Source organism: Eriocheir sinensis, chromosome 47, assembly GCF_024679095.1.
Source record: "Eriocheir sinensis breed Jianghai 21 chromosome 47, ASM2467909v1, whole genome shotgun sequence".
In the NCBI taxonomy this organism is placed as follows: Eukaryota; Metazoa; Arthropoda; class Malacostraca; order Decapoda; family Varunidae; genus Eriocheir; species Eriocheir sinensis.
The window spans coordinates 873,751-893,750 of record NC_066555.1 but is presented as its reverse complement, the minus strand read 5'-3'; the positions used below and the strand labels follow the sequence as shown (position 1 = coordinate 893,750).

The 20,000-nt window shown below is 48.9% G+C and overlaps 1 protein-coding gene across 2 annotated transcripts in view; it reads left to right on the top strand.

Moving 5' to 3' along the window:
• LOC126981232 (multiple epidermal growth factor-like domains protein 6) overlaps window positions 1–20,000 on the top strand; it is a 36,504-nt gene that overhangs the window by 6,774 nt on the left and 9,730 nt on the right. Inside the window, exons 3-22 of one of the 2 annotated variants that reach the window (XM_050832090.1) lie at window positions 1,604–1,720; window positions 2,264–2,369; window positions 3,165–3,442; window positions 4,937–5,067; window positions 5,781–5,904; window positions 6,534–6,653; window positions 8,174–10,339; window positions 10,519–10,598; window positions 10,968–11,070; window positions 11,321–11,523; window positions 11,948–12,134; window positions 12,602–12,730; window positions 15,172–15,281; window positions 16,127–16,230; window positions 16,824–16,963; window positions 17,478–17,579; window positions 17,810–17,962; window positions 18,120–18,392; window positions 19,235–19,375; window positions 19,859–19,975. In XM_050832090.1, the coding sequence (XP_050688047.1) occupies window positions 1,604–1,720; window positions 2,264–2,369; window positions 3,165–3,442; window positions 4,937–5,067; window positions 5,781–5,904; window positions 6,534–6,653; window positions 8,174–10,339; window positions 10,519–10,598; window positions 10,968–11,070; window positions 11,321–11,523; window positions 11,948–12,134; window positions 12,602–12,730; window positions 15,172–15,281; window positions 16,127–16,230; window positions 16,824–16,963; window positions 17,478–17,579; window positions 17,810–17,962; window positions 18,120–18,392; window positions 19,235–19,375; window positions 19,859–19,975 (4,884 nt within the window). The remainder of the gene's footprint in view (window positions 1–1,603; window positions 1,721–2,263; window positions 2,370–3,164; window positions 3,443–4,936; window positions 5,068–5,780; window positions 5,905–6,533; window positions 6,654–8,173; window positions 10,340–10,518; window positions 10,599–10,967; window positions 11,071–11,320; window positions 11,524–11,947; window positions 12,135–12,601; window positions 12,731–15,171; window positions 15,282–16,126; window positions 16,231–16,823; window positions 16,964–17,477; window positions 17,580–17,809; window positions 17,963–18,119; window positions 18,393–19,234; window positions 19,376–19,858; window positions 19,976–20,000) is intronic. The other variant, XM_050832091.1, reaches the window with a different exon arrangement.

The window sequence follows — 20,000 nt, the reverse complement described above, 5'->3', positions numbered from 1 at the left end:
TTATTTATTTATATTTTTTTTAATCTTTTGTTTGTGTTTATTTGGTCTGGATATTTATTTTATTTTTGGGGGATATATTTGCTTTCTTTTTTTCTTTCTTCACTTGTTTTTGTTTTGTTTTCTTTATCTTGTTCTTGGTGTTCTTTATCTTGTTCTTGTTCTTGTTCTTTTTCTTTTTTTCTTCTTCTTCTTCTTCTTCCTTTTCTTTTCCTTTTTTTCTTATTTCTGTTTTTTTTGGTTAATCTTTTTTTCTTCCTTTTCTTTTATTTATCTTGTTCTTGGTGTTCTTTATCTTCTTCTTCTTCTTCTTTTTCTTCTTCTTCTTCTTCTTCTTCTTCTTCTTCTTCTTCTTCTTCTTCTTTTTCTTTGTTTCCTATTTCTGTTTTTTTGGTTATTTTTTTTCCTTCCTTTTTTGTTTTCTCTTCGCCTTCCGCACTATTTTTCTCCTCCTCCTCCTCCTCCTCCTCCTCTTCTTAACACTCAAGTCTTAACCCTCCTCCTCCTCCTCCTCCTCCTCCTCCTCCTCCTTCCTCTCCTGTTTTCTCCTTCTCCTCTTTCCTTCTTTCACATAATCCTCCTACTCTTCTTCCTCCTCCTCCTCCTTCCTCTCCTGTCTTCTCCTCCTCTTTCCTTCTTTCACGTATAATCCTCCTCCTCCTCCTCCTCCTCCTCCTCTTCCTCCTCCTCCTCCTCCTCCCATTCTTCCTCTTACATCTAATCCTTCACCACGACCTTGTTTTCTTAATCCTCCTACCCTTCTTTTATCCTCCTCCTCCTCCTCCTCCTCCTCCTCCTCTTCCTTCTCGTCCTCTTCTTTCTTTCCTAACTCTTTCTAATCTCTCTCTCTCTCTCTCTCTCTCTCTCTCTCTCTCTCTCTCTCTCTCTCTCTCTCTCTCTCTCTCTCTCTCTCTCTCTCTCTCTCTCTCTCTCTCTCTCTCTCTCTCTCTCTCTCTCTCTCTCTCTCTCTCTCTCTCTCTCTCTCTCTCTCTCTCTCTCCTGTATACCCCAATCAGAAAGGTGTGTGTTTATTTCCTCCTCCTCCTCCTCCTCTTCCTCCTCCTCCTCCTCCTCCTCCTCCTCCTCCTCCTCCTCCTTTCATCTCCATCTTTTCTTTCCTCACTCCTTCATCTCTCCACCTATCATTTCCGCCGCTTCCTCCTCCTCCTCCTCCTCCTCCTCCTCCTCCTCTCTTCTTTCCTCACTCCTTCATCTATCTGTCATTTCTTTCCTCACTGCGATAATTTCCTTCCCTCCTTCTCTCCTTTCCTCCCTATTCCTCTCCCCTCTTCTTCCCTTTCCTTCCTTCCTCCTCTCTTTTCCTCTCCCCTCTTTTTCCCTTTCATTCCCTCCTCCTCTCCTTTCCTCCCTATTCCTCTCCCCTCTTTTTCCCTCTCCTTCCTTCCTCCTCTCTTTTCCTCTCCCCTCTTTTTCCCTTTCCTTCCCTCCTCCTCTCCTTTCCTCCCTTTTCCTCTCCCCTCTTCTTCCCTTTCCTTCCCTCCTCCTCTCTTTTCCTCTCCCTTCTTTTTCCCTTTCCTCCCCGACTCTCTGTTCCTCCCCTTCCTTCCCCCTCACTCACACGCCCTCGTAACACTCACCCTTGCAGAGGTGGACGAATGCCTGGATCACAACGGGGGCTGCGGTCATGCCTGCCACAACACGCCCGGCTCCTACGAGTGCCGCTGCCGCCAGGGACACAGACTCCTCCCCGACGGACGGACCTGTGAGTGGGAGGGAGAGGGAGTGAGAGGGAGTGGGAGGGCGAGTGGATGGGGGTATATTATAAAGCTGAGTGGGAGGGAGTGAGATGTGTGTGTGTGTGTGTGTGTGTGTGTGTGTGTGTGTGTGTGTGTGTGTTTTACAGCTAAGGAGACAGTTCAAGGGCGTAAAGAAAAATATCAAAATGTGTGTGTGTGTGTGTGTGTGTGTGTGTGTGTGTGTGTGTGTGTGTGTGTGTGTGTGTGTGTTAAATAATGGTGAATAATAAGAAGTCACGTGATATACTAATTATCTTTTTTCTTTCTTATCTTTTCTTCTATTTTTTTCGTTTCCTTTCCTCCTCCTCCTCCTCCTCCTCCTCCTCTCCCGAGCATGTTCTCTCCTTCTCTCCCTTTTCCCTACTTGAATTTCTCTTGTATTTTTCTCTTCCCTCTTTTTCCTTATATTTTCTTCCACCTTCCTCTTATCTCCCCTCCAATCTCTCTCCCTCTCCCTTATTCGACTCTTTCTTCACTTCCTTCTCCCTTCCCTCAACATCCCCCTCCAGGTGTGCCGCCCCCCACCCCCCGCGCGCGATGCCACATGCAGAACGGAGGGTGCCAACATCGGTGCCATCAGACCCCCGGGGGTGTCACTTGCTCCTGCCGCCCTGGGTCAGTTACTCCTACGGTCAGACAGTCAGCCAGTTTGATAGGACAGTTAGTTAGCCAGTTCGTTAGTTAGGTTGTCACTCCGTCAGTCAGACAGTCATTTAGTCAGTTAATTACTTGTCAGGTAGTTATTTAGCTCGTCAATTAGGTATTTCGTTAGTTAGTCAGTTAGTCCTCAGTTAGTCAGTTAACCAGTCAGGTCGTTGGTTAATCAGTTAGTTAAGATAGTTATTCCCTTATTCAGTTAGTCAATTATCTAGTCAGTAGGTTAGTCAGTCAATCAGCCATCCAGACAGACACTTCTTTATTCATCCAGTCAGTCATTCAGTCATTAAACCCCTCAGCCAGTCAACCAGTCAGCCAATCCTTTAACCAGTCAGCCAATCATTCAACCAGTCAGCCAATCATTCAACCAGTCAGCCAATCATTCAACCAGTCAGACAATCATTCAACCAGTCAGCCAATCATTCAACCAGTCAGACAATCATTCAACCAGTCAGCCAATCATTCAACCAGTCAGACAATCATTCAACCAGCCAGCCAGTCATTCAACCAGTCAGACAATCATTCAACCAGTCAGCCAATCATTCAACCAGTCAGACAATCATTCAACCAGTCAGACAATCATTCAACCAGCCAGCCAGTCATTCAACCAGCCAGACAATCATTCAACCAGTCAGCCAATCATTCAACCAGTCAGCCAATCATTCAACCAGTCAGCCAGTTAATCAGTCAGTAAATCATTCAGTCAGCCTGTCAGCCACCCCAAACCACCCCCTATCCCTCCCTCGGCCACAGGTTCAGGCTAGCCGAGGACGGGCGTCGGTGCAGAGCCTACGACCCCTGCCAAGTGGACAACGGGGGATGCTCGGGGCGTTGCACGGCGGAGGGGGGGCGGGCGCGCTGCTCTTGCCCCCCCGGCCTGACCCTGGGGCCCGACGGGAAGGTGTGTCAGGACGTGGATGAGTGCCGGGGTGCCGCGCAGTGCAACCACCGCTGCCAGAACACGTGGGGGTCCTACCAGTGTGTTTGCGACGCGGGGTTCGAACTGGACACTGACGGACGGACTTGTAAACGTGAGTGTTGAGGGGGAGGAGGGAAGGGAGGGGATGAGAAGAGGGAGGAGGGGAGGGGAAAGAGAATGGATGTGGAAGATGAAGGGAAAAGAGAGAGGAAAAGGAGGTTGAGGGTTTAGAGAGGAAGAGGGTGAGGAAGACGAAGTGGTTGGGGGTTAAAGGTGGGGAGGAGAAAGGAGGTTGGGGTGGAAGGGAATGGAAAGGAAGGGAGAGGAGTGAGAGGAAGGGGAAGAGGGTTGGGGGTGGAGGGAAGAGGGGATGGAAGAGGAAGGGGTTGAGGAAGAGGAAGGGAAAGAGTAAAGAGGTTGGGGTGGAAGGGAAAGGAGGTTGAATGTGGAAGGGAAAGGAAGGGAGGAGAGTGAGAGGAAGGGGAAGAAGGTTGGGGGTGGAGGGAAGAGGGAATGAAAGAGGTTGGGGTGGAAATGGGGAAGGGAGGAGAGTGGGAGGAAGGGGAAGGGAGCTGGGGTGGAAGGGGAGTGAGGGGGAGGAGGGAAGAAGTGGAAGGAAAAGAAGGTTGGGGGTGGAAGAGGATGAGGAAGGGGAAGAAGGGAAGATTGGTGGTGGTGTAAGGGAGGATAGTGAAAGGGTTGGGAAGGGGAAGAGGAGAAAAAAGAAGATGGGGTGGAAAGGGGAAAAAGGGGAAGAGGAAGCGAGGGAGAGAGAAAAGAGAAGAAGAGATTGGGGTGAAAAGGGGAAGGGAGGGGAGTGAGAGGAAGGAGGAGGAGGAGGAGGAGGAGAAAGAAGATGAGAGGAGAGGAAGTGAAGAGGGAAGGAGAAGAGGAATGTAAGAGTCAAAATGTGTGTGTGTGTGTGTGTGTGTGTGTGTGTGTGTGTGTGTGTGTGTGTGTGTGTGTGTGTGTGTGTGTGTGTTCGTGTGTGTGTGTCACCTGCAACACACCTTAATTATACGGCAGCAGGTGCAAGCGTGACGGTGTGTGATTCCTGCTTCCATCAACCCCCCCCACCCTCCACCCCCCCCCCACCCCCTCCACCACCACCACCACCTTTTCATGTACCCCATCCACCCAAACACTCATATCTAAGTCATTATCTCCACGGTATATTCCCCCTCCTCCTCCTCTTCCCCTCTTCCTCCTCTCTTCCTCCTCTTCCCCTTTCTTACTCTTCCCTCGATCATCTTCTCCTTCCCCACGCACTATCCTTAACCTCCTCCTCTTCCCCTCTTCCTCCTCTCTTCCTCCTCTTCCCCTTTCTTATTCTTCCCTCGACCATCTTCTTCCCTAGTCCTCTCTCTCTTCTTTTCCTCTTCCTCCACCTCCTCCTCCTCCTCCTCCTTCCCCACACACCATCCTTCCCCTTCCCTTCTCTTCCTCTTCTTCTCTTCCGCTTCTCTCTTTTCCTTTCCTCCACCTCCTTCTCCCCCCCATACTGACCTCCCTCTACCCCTCCTCCTCCTCCTCCTCCACTTTTCTTCTCCCCCCCCACCACCACGTCCCAATCCACTAACCTCCCCCCTATTACCCCCTCGTCCAGGTGTGCGCGTGACGGACTGGTGCGCGGCTAACAAAGGGGGGTGCCAGCACTTGTGTCACCCCGCCCCCCACGGCCCCGTCTGCGCCTGCCGCCCCGGGTACACCCTCAGGCAGGACGGGAAGACGTGTCAGGTGAGCGGGGGAACGATGAGGAGGGGGGAGGGAAGAAAGGGTTGGGAAAGGAAAGATGGGGAAGGGATAGTTGAAGGAGGATAGGGAGCTGGGAGAAGGAGAGGGAAGGAAGGATAGGGAGAGTAATTGAGTCGGATCAGGACGCTAGTATTCTCCAGAGTGAACTAAACAGATTGTATGATTGGGCGGATAAATGGCAGATGGAGTTCAATGTAGGGAAGTGCAGTATTCTGAGTGTAGGTAGGAACAACCCCTCTCATAACTATTGCTTAAGTGACACTCTCATAAGCAGGTCTATCTCCACTCCTTTACCCTTCCTCCTCTCCCCTTCTTTCTTCCAATCACTATCCTTCCTCATACCATCCCTCTCCTTCCTCCCCCTAACTCTCCTCCCCTCCCCCTTCCCTTCCTTCTTCTATTTTTCTATTTCCACTCCTTTACTTTCCCTCCTCTCCCCTTCTTTCTTCCAATCACTCTCCTTACTCATACCCTCCCTTTCCTTCCTCCCCCTAACTCTCCTCACCTCCTCCTCTCCCCCCTCTCCTCCCCTTCCCCTTCCCTTCCTTCTTCGCTTTTTCTATCTCCACTCCTTTACCCTTCCTCCTCTCCCCTTCTTTCTTCCAATCACTCTCCTTACTCATACCATCCCTTTCCTTCCTCTCCCTAACTCTCCTCACCTCCACCTCTCACCTCTCCCCTCCCCCCCCCCCCAGGACGTGGACGAGTGCCGGCGGGGTGCCCATCGGTGCCAGCATGGGTGCAGCAACACGCCCGGGGGCTACACATGCACCTGCCGCGCCGGTTTCACCCTCAGCGCTGACGGATACTCCTGCACAGGTGAGCCATGCAGGGAGGAGGTGGTTAAGGAGAAAGGGTAGGGAGGGAGGGAAAAGGGAGGAAGGAGAGAGAGGAGGAGAGAGGGGATATGGAAGAGAAGATGGCGCCACTATAAACACTTGCCTGCGCCATGACGGGCCGGGGCCGAATACCATCCAGGCCCCTTAAGCAAGCCTACCGGGGCAATAGGCAGAGACATAAAAAAAAAAAAATGGAAGGGTAAGGGAGGATTGAGGGAAATGGAAGGGACGAATGAAGGAAGGAAGAGTTGAAAGAAATGAGGGAACTGGAGAGATGGGACAGACGAGGTGAAGTGGAGAGATAAAAAGGATGAAAAAAGGAGAGGAAAGATGGAAGGGATAAGAAAGGAGGGGAAGTGGAAGGGTAGTGATGGATGGGAAGGAAGAAGTGAAGGGATGAGGAGGAGGGAAGAGAAGAAAAGGGTAGAGATGGAAGAAAAAAAAGGAAAAGGGAATTGAGAAATGAAAGTAACAAAAGAGAAAGAGATAGAGAGAAAGAGAGCGGCCCCTCACTTCCACCAACCGATCACCACGCTTTCCTTCGACCACCACAACCAGCGATCACCATACACCCCCCTAACCCCTCCCCCTTCCCTCCCTCCCCCCCAGACGTGGATGAGTGCAGGGGAGGCGCGTCAGGCTGCCATCACCACTGCCACAATACCCCCGGCTCCTACACGTGCTCCTGCAGAAGGGGGTACATCCTGCAAGGCCCGCGGCGCTGTACAGGTTAGCGGCAAGGCTCGTGCTGGTGTTAGAGGCAATGCTGCGACTGTTATATATATACATTCTGCTGCTGTTATAGAGAGAGTGCTCCTGCTTAATATATGTACTGATACTGTTGTTGTGGTTATTAGGATCATTATAGACAGACTAGTTTCTTTTTTCTTTCTTTCTTTCTTTTCTTTGGTTTTTCTTTCTTTCTTTCTTTCATTCATTTCTTTGGTTTTTCTTTCTTTCTTTCTTGCATTCATTTCTTTGGTCCTTCTTTCTTTCTTCCTTTCTTTCTTTCTTTCTTTCATTCATTTCTTTGGTCTTTCTTTCTTTCTTTCTTTCATTTCTTTGGTCTTTCTTTCTTTCTTCCTTTCTTTTTTTCTTTCTTTAATTTCTTTGGTCTTTCTTTATTTCTTTCATTTCTTTGGTCTTTCTTTCTTTCTTTCTTTCTTTCTTTCTTTCTTTCTAACCGTCACTTCCTTGAACTTAACATTAACTAGAGTTGAAATGCAACGTTTTGAAGCCTTCTGATTAATGTAGAATCACTTAGGTTTAAGGACAGACCACCTAGTCTGGACCATGGGGTCTGTGTGGTCTGATTTTCTATGTAAATCTGTGTAAATCTCTCTCTCTCTCTCTCTCTCTCTCTCTCTCTCTCTCTCTCTCTCTCTCTCTCTCTCTCTCTCTCTCTCTCTCTCTCTCTCTCTCTCTCTCTCTCTCTCTCTCTCTCTCTCTCTCTCTCTCTCTCTCTCTCTCTCTCTCTCTCTCTCTCTCTCTCTCTCTCTCTCTCTCTCTCTCTCTCTCTCTCTCTCTCTCTCTCTCTCCTCTCTCCTCTAACACCACCATCACCACTATCAACTGTACCCTTCTAAATATCTTCATCACCACCACCGCCATCACCACCATCACCACCACCGCCATCACCACCGCCATCACCACCACCGCCATCACCACCGCCATCACTCTCTCTCCATCACCACCTCCATCTCTCACTCTCCATCACCTCTCTCTCTCTCTCTCTCTCTCTCTCTCTCTCTCTCTCTCTCTCTCTCTCTCTCTCTCTCTCTCTCTCTCTCTCTCTCTCTCTCGCCATCACCACCGCCATCACCACCGCCATCACCACCGCCATCACCACCACCGCCATCACCACCACCGCCATCACCACCGCCATCACCACCGCCATCACCACCGCCATCACCACCGCCATCATCAACACCACATTAGTATTAAGTAATCTGTATATATTATTGTTATTATTGTTTCTACCGTTTCTACTATTACTAATATATATACGAATACTTCTACTACTCCTTCTACTTCTACTACTACTACTACTACTACTACTACTACTACTACTATTATACATACATACATATTACTACTACTACTACTACTACTACTACTACTACTACTACCACCACCCACCACTACTACTACTACAACAACAACGACAACAACAACAACAACAACAACTACAGCTACTACTACTACTACTACTACTACCACTACTACTACTGCAATTATCACCCTTACAGTGACTGGACGTAAGAGCTTTGATACGGAAGAGAGCCTGACGGTCTTCCAGAAGGAGGAGGAGAAGGAGGAGGAGGAGGAAGAGACCCCAACGCCAGGAGGAGTAGCGATCCCGGAAGGAGGAGGAAGAAGAGATGAGGGAGGAGGAGGAGGAGGAGGAGGAGAAGGAAGAGGGGGAATAGACTGGATAGGAAGAGGAGGTGGAGGAGGAAGAGGAGAAGGAGGGTTAGTATTCGGAGGTGGCGAGCTGACAGTAGGAGGAGGAGGAGGAAGAAGAGAAGAAGGAGGAAGAATAGGAGAAGGTGGAAGAGGAGGAGGAGGATGGCGAGGAGGACATGGGGGGCAGAAATGGAAGGAAGAGAAGGAGGGGGAAGAGGGATGGAGGTATGGAGGGAAGGGGAGGAGAGGGGAGGAGGAAGAGGAAGAAGGGAAGAGAAGAGGATGGGGAAGAGATAATTTTGACGCAATGATAATTATTAAGGACACTTGGATGGATAGAAAAGGCGGAGGAGGAGGAAGAGGAGGAGGAAGAGGAGGAGGAGGAGGTTTTACAGGGACTGGACAAGTCGTGATAGGAGAAGGAGGAAGAGAATGGATGGGACCCGGAGGAAGAGTGGAAATAGGACTAGGAAGAGGAGGAGGAGGAGGAGGAGGAGGAGGAGGAGGAGGAGGAAGAGAAGACGATAGCGGAAGAGAAGGAGGAGGAGGAAGAGGAGGAATAGGCGGGGATAGAGAAAGAGATAGAACTGATATAGGAAGAGGAGGAGGAGGAGGAGAAGGAGGAGGAAGAGGAGGAGAGGAAGACGTGGATAGGCCAGGAAAAGAAGAAGGAGGAGGAGGAGGAGGAGGAGGGGAAGAAACAGATAGGGAAGTAGGGAAAGGAGGGAGAGGAGGGGAAGGAGGAGAAGAAGAAGAAGAAGGAGGAGGAGGAGGAGGAGGAGGAAGAATAATAGGGATAGGAGGAGAAAGAGTACGAGGAGGAGGAGTAGAAAGAGTAGGAGAAGGAGGAAGAATAGATATAATAGTAGGAGGAGGAGGAAGAGGAGGAGGAGGAGGAGGAGGAGGAGGAGGAAGAATAGAAGGAGATAGAGACAAAGATTTTAGAATCCCTACACAAATAGATAAAGAAGAAGAAGAAGAAGAAGAAATAAACGGAGGAGGAGGAGGAGGAGGAGAGGAAGAGGAAGAGGAAGAAGAAGGAGGAGGAAGAAGATGGTGGATAAAGCAGGTGGATGAGAGAAATGTTACCACTTACGAAGATAGGAAGTTTAGAACAAATGAAGTGGAGGGAGAGGAGGAGGAGAAGAAGGAGGAGGAGGAGGAGGGGAGGCCGGGAGGGAGGCGGAGGCCTGGTCAAGTGGAGGAGGAGTGGACATGGAGGGTGGAGCAAGAGACTACATTTGGAGGAGGAGGAGGAGGAGGAGGAGAGGGAAGTGGAGGAGGAAGAGGAATTGATGGGATAGAAGAGGAAAATGGAATAGGAGGAGGAGGTGGAAGAGGAGGAGGAGGAGGAGGAGGAAGAGAAGAGGAAGAGGGAGTAGATATAGGAGGAGGAGGTAGTGGAGGAGGAAGACCAAGACCAGAAGAAGAAGGAGGAGGAAGACCAGAGGGAGGAGGAGGAGGAGGAGGAGGAAGAGAAGAGGAAGAGGGAGTAGATATAGGAGGAGGAGGAAGTGGAGGAGGAAGACCAGGACCAGAAGAAGAAGGAGGAAGACCAGAGGAAGGAGGAGGAGGAGGAAGAGGAGGAGGAGGAGGAGGAGAAGAAAAACCCTGGTGGAGCATTTTGGAGACAAACAGGACACAAGAAGAAGAGGAGGAGGAAACTTTCTCTCCAGGTAAGGAGGGGAAGGAGGCATTAGACGTGGAGGAAGAGAGGAAGATGGAGGAAGACAGGAGGGAGGCGGAGGAAGAAGAAGACACGAGGCCAGAAGAAGAGGAAGAGGAGGAGCACCCAGGAAGAGGTGGAGGAGGAGGAGGAGATATATGGAAGAAGAAAGAGGAAGAAGTAATCATAGAAGAGGAATGGTGGAAGAGAGGACACGAGGAAGAGGAAGACAAAGAAGACAAGGAGGAGGACAACACCATCAGAGGAGGAGGAGGAGGAGGAGGAGGAAGAAGAGAAGAAGAAGAGAACGCTATCAACATCACTACCACAACAACCTTCCACAGTCAGTATAATGAAGATGAAAATAATAATGAAAATAATGATAATAAAAGTAGTAGAAATAGTAGTAGTAGTAGTAGTAGTAGTAGTAGTAGTAGTAGTAGTAGTAGTAGTAAAAGTATCGTTAACACCACTACTAATACAACCCCCCTTCCCCTCTCCCCCCCTGCCCCCTCTCCCCAGCGTGCCCCCCTGGTCGAACTGGCCCTCCGGAGTGCCACCTGCCCTGTCCTCATGGCACCTACGGGGAAGGGTGTCTCCAGGTAAGCAACTATCTCTCATTATATCCATTGAACCTTATCGCTAATCGCTTTCTCTATGGTCATTGTATTCCTCTTTATCATCAGTACTAATCGTTGTTATTCGCTGTGTTCATTGTATTTCATTATCTCTATCATTTATCATTCATTATACTTCATTATTTGTCATTATTAGCTATCATTGTTTCTCATTATGTTAAGTTAGTCATCATTTCTCTGTCTCATTATTCTTTATTGTGGCACATACTTTGCACGTGGCACTGAGACATGGCACTCAATAGTTCTTCCTCCGTGGCACCGTCCCTCTCCCTCTCCCTCTCCCTCTCTCTCTCTCTCTCTCTCTCTCTCTCTCTCTCTCTCTCTCTCTCGCAGGCGTGTCAGTGCCAGAACGGCGGCACTTGCGACGCCGTGACCGGGGCCTGCACGTGTCCCCCGGGCGTCTCCGGCATCCTGTGTGAGGATGGCTGTCCCGCAGGTGTGTGTGTGTGTGTGTGTGTGTGTGTGTGTGTGTGTGTGTGTGTGTGTGTGTGTGTGTGTGTGTGTGTGTGTGTGTGTGTGAGGGGGTGGTAATCTAATATCCACTCCTATCTGCATTTTTATATATGTGTTTATCGCGTAGGAAATGTGTATGTATGTGTGTATGTACTTGCCATTCACACATACACACATACACACACATACGTACATACACACCCTGACACACGCCCCCCCCCCCCTCCTCCCAGGGTTCTACGGGCGTACGTGCCGGCGCCGCTGCCCCCCTGGATGCCCTAACAAGCGCTGCAACAAGATCTTCGGTTTCTGCGAGTGCGACCCCGGCCACTTCGGGCCCTCCTGCATGCTGCCCTGCCCCGCCCTCACCTGGGGACCCAACTGCCGCCACCAGTGCCAGTGCCAGCCACGGACCACCCTGCGGTGCGACCCCACGGTGAGGAGGGGGGGAGGAGGGAGGGTAATGATGATGATGATGATGATGATGAATAGGAGGAAGAGGAGGAGGAGGAGGAGGAGGAGGAGGAAAATGAAACGAAGGAGGAGTGAAGATGAACAATAAACATGAAAATGACAATGACCATCACCACCATCACCACCATCACCATCACCACCATCACCATCACCACCATCCCCTTCACCACACCCATACCAATCCTTCCCCTCTTCACTCCTCCCCTTCCCCTTCATTCCCCCTTCTTAAAACCCCATCACCCCCATCACCAACCTCCATCTCCCCCTTTCTCCACCCCTTCACCTCACCCTCCCTTTCCACCCCTATCACCCCTTCCATCACCCACTCACCCACCTCATCTTGCCCTTCCCCCACCCCGTCACCCATCCTACATCTCATCACCCAGAGCGGGGCGTGTGAGTGCCAACCGGGTTATGTGGGTGCCACCTGCGCAGAGGAGTGCCCCGAGGGTCGCTGGGGTCCCGGGTGTGCCAGGGAGTGCCAATGTGCGGAGGGTGCCCCCTGCCACCCATCCACCGGGACCTGCCTGCACCACTGTCTCCCGGGGCTCACAGGGGATAACTGTGACAAACGTGAGTATGCAAGGCCACGGGGGTGTTGTTAGGGGGCATACACACAGGGGCACTGGACACTGGGGGTGGAGTATTCTCTTTTTTGTATGTTTTTGAAATACCCAATAGATTTAATACCTGAAAATTATTATTATTACTGTTACACACACACACACACACACACACACACACACACACACACACACACACACACACACACACACACACACACACACACACACACACACACACACACACACACACACACATCAGTTCTTCAGCCTTATACGGTAGTCTAAAATTGCTCTTCTAAACATCCTCTGATCATTCCCCCTCCCAACCCCCTCCCTCCCCCCCTCTCCCTCTCACTCTTAGAAACTTAAACCACACACACACTCACAAACACACACACACACACACACACACACACACACACACACGTCGCCCACCCCCTTGAGTAACCCCCCCCCCATCCCCCCCTTCTTCAGCGTGCGGGGCGGGGTACTTCGGCCAGGGGTGCCTCCAGCAGTGCCAGTGTAAGGAGGGGCGCGCGTGTGACCCTGTGACGGGGGAGTGCCTCTGCCCCGCGGGGAGGAAGGGGCCGCGATGCCTCCAGAGTGAGTGGCCGGTGGTGGCACTCTATGGCATTGATGCGTTGGCACTATGGCACTAAAATGAAAGCACGAATATGGCACTGACGCGTTGGCACTAATATGGCACTAAAGTTTTAAGACACTAAATGGAAGCACTAATATGGCACGAGTATGGCACTAAGATGGCACTAAGATGATGGGACTAATATAGCACTGGAATTTTTATGGCACTAATATGGCACTCAAGTTTAGATGGCACTACTATGGCACTAAAGTCTTAAGCTTTCATCAAGTATAGAGTCTATGATTTTGTGGCACTGATATGGTACTAAAATGGAGGCTTGGTAACACTAATTTGGCACTGAAGGGAAGGGCATAGTGGCACTGAATGGCACTAACGGTCTGACAGAGATGACAGCACTAACATTTATTTAAGGGACTTCCTAATGGCACTAAAGTCGTGTTTCGGTGGTCCTCTTATGGCACTAACGCGGGGATAATGGCATGAAGGTGGGACTGTGGCACTAACATGGCACTGCAGCGTCTGTAAGGCATGACCGCGGTGGTGGTGGTGGTGGCGGCAATACTTGGCACTCAGGCGTTTGTGGCATGGCGGAGGCACTGTTAACATGGCACGATGGAATGCAAGTGATAATAATTTTGAGTTTAATAGAATTCAAATCACTAATGTAACTTAATTTGATACATTTCCTGTTGCTCTTCTACTTATGGGGTTCTTCTCTTTCCACAAACTTATATTTCCTAACATGACCTTGTAGTTCTTTCGCTAAAATACATCACATGAGTTTAATTTCATTGTACTCTCTAACATAACCTGATTTGGTACTGTAACGAGCTTGTCGGGGGGCGTTTAAAGTGCGTTGATTAAGACTTCAGCTTCCTTAAGGTGAATATATATAGATATCTTAATGTTCTTCCAATTATGAACGTTTAGACTTTCCCCTAACCTAACATTATCTAATAAGCTTCGCAGTCATCTCTCTAGAAATATCAAATAAACGCGTATATTTAAATAAATCGAATATTTTTCTCTACTATCCCCTCGTACACTCTTACTTTTACTTAATCATTCCCTAGTAGCCAATTCGATAGAGTAATCAACCCGATAGCTCTCTCTTCATCAATGATTTACTCACTCATCCTCCTCTAATATTCCCTCATACACTCTTACTTCTTACTTAATCATTCCCTAGTAGCCAATTCGATAGAGTAATCAACCCGGTAGCTCTCCCTTCATCAATGATTTAGTCACTCATCCTCCTCTAATATTCCCTCGTACACTCTTACTTTTTACTTAATCATTCCCTAGTAGCCAATTCGATAAAGTAATCAACCCGATAGCTCTCCCTTAATCAATGTTTTAGTCTCTCATCCTCCTCTAATACCCCCTCGTACACTCTGACTTCTTACTTAATCATTCCCTAGTAGCCAATTCGATAAAGTAATCAACCCGGTAGCTCTCTCTTCATCAATGTTTTACTCACTCATCCTCCTCTAATATTCCTTCATACACTCTTACTTTTTACTTAATCATTCCCTAGTAGCCAATTCGATAAAGTAATCAACCCGGTAGCTCTCCCTTAATCAATGTTTTAGTCTCTCATCCTCCTCTAATACCCCCTCGTACACTCTGACTTCTTACTTAATCATTCCCTAGTAGCCAATTCGATAAAGTAATCAACCCGGTAGCTCTCCCTTCATCAATGATTTAGTCTCTCATCCTCCTCTAATATTCCCTCGTACACTCTTACTTTTACTTAATCATTCCCTAGTAGCCAATTCGATAGAGTAATCAACCCGGTAGCTCTCCCTTCATCAATGTTTTAGTCTCTCATCCTCCTCTAATATTCCCTCGTACACTCTTACTTCTTACCTAATCATTCCCTAGTAGCCAATTCGATAGAGTAATCAACCCGGTAGCTCTCCCTTCATCAATGTTTTAGTCACTCATTCTGGACATAGCTGTTATCCAATCGTCTGTCTCCTCGTCTCTTTTAACTTTCGCTCGTTTTTTCTGTTACGCAGCTGAGAGCACTGGTGAGTCTGTGTAGGATGACTTTAGAAGTTTTTAGCTCAGTAAACATGATACAAGGACATTCATAACGTAGATTCCGAAACTGAGCTATCTTTCGGCCACTCCTTTAACTCTTTATAGGAGCAGTGAGTAGCGGGCTTTTTCTTCACATTTGTTACCTTTTTTATGCCCTTGAACTGACTCCTTTGCTTAAGAAAGATTAAATAAATAAAAAGAAAAAGAAAAGAAAAAATAAATATAAAGTGATTTGGAGGAAACGACAAAAAATATAATCAATCATATAGAAAATTTTTACACAATAACTATTATGACTCTTTTTTATTTTTAATTTGAAGTTAAATACTACCTCAATCTAATCTTCTTTTTCATTGTGTGTGTGTGTGTGTGTGTGTGTGTGTGTGTGCCGCAGAGTGTGAGGAGGGCCGGTGGGGTGCCAGCTGCCTTCAGGAGTGCCAGTGCCAGAACCTCGCCACGTGTGACCCTGAGACCGGGGAGTGCCGCTGTCCTGCCGGCCGTATGGTGGGTGGCTGAAGGAACAACTGTGTTACTATCATGGCAGCTAAAAGTTACCACACGCTAAGTTGGTCCAGAAGCCCCCCCCATCGCCCCTTCCCTCCCGCCAAGCTCCATTTCATCCAGCCAATCAGCTCCCGTGGCTATGGAGGAGGGGGCGGGGCTTCTGGACCAACTTAAGTGAACGGCGACCATATATACTCCAGTCTTTGTTTTTTAGCTTGTTTTTTCTCCCCTTGCAAGACACTAATGTATATAGGATCATGTAGATAGGAATGAAAAGAATGTAGATGGCGCCATACAGAGCTTGTGTTTTAACGCCTACATTCCTTTCATTCCTATCTGCATGATCCTAAATACATTAGTGCATTCATTTCTATCTACATGATGCTATATACATTAGTACATTCATTTATATCTATATGATCCTATATACATTAGTGCATTCATTCCTATCTACATGATGCTATATACATTAGTGCATTCATTACCATCTACATGATCCTATATACATTAGTGCATTCATTCCCATCTACATGATGCTATATACATTAGTGCTTTCCTGCCTACGATTTGAACTCTTTCAAGAGGAGGGTATCAGGACACCTCTCCTCCCGAAATTGACCTCTCTTTTTGGCCACTCCTTTGACCTCTATTCAGGAGCAGTAAGTAGCGGGCTTTTTTTAATATTTTTCTTTACGCCCTTGAACTGTCTCCTTAGCTGTAAAAAAAAATCATTCCTATCTATATGATCTTATATATATTAGTGCCTTTCCCCCTTCTCCTGCCTCCTTCCTTCCCGTCCCCTGTCCAACCCACCCCCCGTCCTGACGCCCCTGGGTGTGCCGCAGGGTCCTGGGTGTGGCGAGCCGTGTGGCCTGGGTCGCTGGGGCCAGGACTGCCGCCGCCAGTGCCGCTGCCTGCACGACGCCACCTGCCACCCCGTCACGGGCAGGTAAGGCACGCCAGGCACTCACAGTGGCACTATAAGGTGACACTACACGTGGCACTGTTTTTATTTTACTATTTCAGTTATATTTTGGTGCTTGTTTTGCCTTTTTTAGTTGGAAGGTCAGGCTTGGCACTCGTTGGCACTCTTCTAGGTATGCCAGGGACAGTTTCATGTTTCCAGGGACAGTTTCATGTTTCCAGGGACAGTTTCATGTTTCCAGGGACAGTTTCATGTTTCCAGGGACAGTTTCATGTTTCCAGGGACAGTTTCATGTTTCCAGGGACAGTTTCATGTTTCCAGGGACAGTTTCATGTTTCCAGGGACAGTTTCATGTTTCCAGGGACAGTTTCATGTTTCCAAGGGCCGTTTCATATTTCGATTTCATTGTTTCATGGTATGTCAGGCATTACAGGGGCAGTTTCACGTTTCCAGACAGTTTCAAATTTAAAGAGATAGTTTCAAATTTCAAGTTCACTGTTTCATGGCACGTCAGGTATTGATTAATTATCTGTCTGTCTGTCTATCTATCTATCTTTCTATCTACCTACCTATCTATCTATCTATCTTTATCTCCCCCCTTCCCCCATCCTCCCCAGGTGTGAGTGCCGTGCGGGCTTCACTGGCCACTACTGCGGGCAGCCGTGTGCTCCGGGGCGCCACGGGCCGGACTGCGCGCTGCCCTGCCAGTGTCCCGGCGGCGGCCTCTGCGACAGGGTGACCGGGGAGTGCGCGCGACGTGAGTATGCCGCGTTGTGTGTAGGAATTATGTTGGCTTACGAAGGGGAGCTGCATGGAGTTAAAATAAGCATGAATGAATCACAATGAGTTAGTTATAGTGAGGAGAAGTGTGGTACAATGAGCTGAAGGGAGTTAAAGCAGAATGAGTTATAGTGAGGCAAAGTGAGGTACAGTGATGAACAGGGAAGTACAATGAGTTATACTGAATTACAGAGAACCAAAGCGAGGCACAATGAACAATATAGTGAGTCATACCAAGCCGTCATTGACCTAAAATGACCCATACTAATTCCAGGGACACACGAGGTCATAGTAGATTGAATAATACCACGCTTTTATGAAGGAGATATAGTGATGTACAATGACCCACAGTAAGCCATCAATGACCTACAATGACCCGTATTTAACCCCAGGGACACACAAGGTCATGGTAGCGTTATAAACAGTCCCACCAGGTAATCCCCCCAGGTGTGTGTGACAGGTATGTATGTATGTTCGTTTGTGTGTTGCAGGCTGCCCCGTGGGTCGTTACGGGCCGGACTGTGACCTGACCTGCACCTGTGCCAACGGGGCGACCTGCGAGCCAGCCACGGGGGAGTGCACCTGTGCCCCGGGTAGGTGGTGGGGGGAAGGGGGGAGGGGGGAGGGTGGTGGTGGTGATAGTGGTGTTAATGGTGGTGGTGGTGGTGGTAGTAGTAGTAGTAGTAGTAGTAGTAGTAGTAGTAGGCGGAGGACACTAATAATAATAACAATAATAATAATAATAATAATAATAATAACAATAATAATAATAATAATGGTAATAATAACCACAACAACAACAATAACACTCCCATTCCCCCAGGGTGGCGCGGGGCCTCCTGTGAAGAGCCATGCCCCGCGGGGTCATGGGGGCCGGAGTGTCGGCGGGGCTGTGACTGCGGCGCCGCCCCGTGCGACCCCACCACCGGAGTGTGCCTGTGTCCCCCGGGGCGAAGCGGACCCAGGTGTGAGGAAGGTGGGTGATGGTGGTGGTGGTGGTGGCGCAATGACAGAGGTGGTGATGATATCGTGTTAAGAACTTTGCATATTTATTTTCCATTTCTATATTTTTCCTCCTTTCCCCGTCCCTTTGCGTTTTATTTATCTTTCTTATTCTTATTCTTATTTTCCAGACGTCGGCCTCCCCCCGTGCCCGCAGGATCGGTGGGGTGAGGAGTGCCAACACGCCTGCCTGTGCCACAACGGGGGGTCATGCGACAGGGCCTCGGGGGCGTGTGTGTGCCCCGCGGGGTTCACAGGGCCCACGTGCGGCGACCGGTGTGCGGAGGGACGGTTCGGGGCGCGGTGTGAGGGCGTGTGTCGGTGTGAGCACGGCGCGCCCTGCCACCACGTAACCGGCGCCTGCATGTGTCCCCCGGGCCGCGTGGGGGACTTCTGCGAGGACGGTGAGTGAGGGGGAGGGGGGGAAATGGGGGTACGGGGAATATGTAGTAATGTGTAATGATGTTTTCTTATACGATATCCACTTAAATTACTTCTGGTACGGGGAATATATAGTAATGTGTAATGATGTTTTCTTTTACGATATCCACTTAAATTACTTCTGGTACGGGGAATATATAGTAATGTGTAATGATGGGTTTTTTTACGATAGCCACTTAAATTACTTCTGGTACGGGGAATATATAGTAATGTGCAATGATGTTTTATTTTACGATATCCACTTAAATAACTTCCTTCTTCTCTCCTCCCATTCCTCGCTACCCTAATGTCTGTTTTTCTTCCCTCCTCTTCTGCCTTTTTTATTTCCTTTCCTTCCTTTATTTATCTCCTTCCTTCGTTCCTTCCTTCACTCCTCTACCGCTCTCTTTTTTTCCTTCCCTTCTTGTCACCCTTCATTCCTTCCCTTCCTCTTCTGCTACCTTCCTTCCTTCCTTCCTTCCTTTCGTTCCTCTTCAACCATCTTCCTTCCTTCCTTCCTTCCGTTCCTCTTCAACCATCTTCCTTCCTTCCTTCCTTCCTTCCTTCCTTCCTTCCTTCCGTTCCTCTTCAACCATCTTCCTTCCTTCCTTCCTTCCTTCCGTTCCTCTTCAACCATCTTCCTTCCTTTCTTCCTTCCTTCCGTTCCTCTTCAACCATCTTCCTTCCTTCCTTCCTTCCTTCCTTCCTTCCTTCCTTCCTTCCTTTCACATCTTCCTCTTTCCTTCTTCCTTCCTTCAATCCTCCCTTCTGCCCCGCCTCTTTCCCTTTCTTTTCTTTCTTCTCCCTTTTCTCTCCCCCCCCACAGAGTGCCCACCGGGGAGGTACGGGCCAGAGTGCCTGTTGGAGTGCCGGTGCCACAACGGGGGGCGCTGTGACCCCGCCACGGGTGTCTGTACTTGTGCCCCGGGCTGGCGAGGGCAACACTGCAACAGGGAGTGCCAACCAGGTGTGTGTGTGTGTGTGTGTGTGTGTGTGTGTGTGTGTGTGTGTGTAATATCTTTCTTCTATAAGCTTAGAACAATTTTAGAGTCAGTCAGTCAGTCAGTCAGTCAGTCAGTCAGTCAGTCAGTTAGTCAGTCAATCGTTTAAGTGTTTAGTCAGTCAGTCAGTCAGTAAGTCAGTCAGTTGGTCAGTCATTCATTTAAGTGTTTAGTCAGTCAGTCAGTCAGTTAGTTTGTCAATCAGTCGATCAATCAGTTAGTCAGTCAATCAGTCAGTCAGTCAGTCATTTAAGTATTTAGTCAGTCAGTCAGTCAGTCAGTCAGTCAGTCAGTCAGTCAGTCAATCAGTCAGTCAGTCAGTCAGTCAGTCAGTCAGTCAGTCAGTCAGTCAGTCAGTCAGTCAGTCATTTATTCTTACTCAATATTATTCCCTCTCTATCTATATATCTATATATCTATCAATTAATCTATCAATCTCCCTCCCCCAGGGTCGTGGGGTGAGGGGTGCCGCGGGGTGTGCGAGTGTGTGAGCGGCGGGGAGTGCCACCACGTCACCGGGGAGTGCCAGTGTGCGCCAGGCTTCACGGGGGAGCGCTGCGAGGCGGGTGAGTCTGGCACTGTGACGTAAGG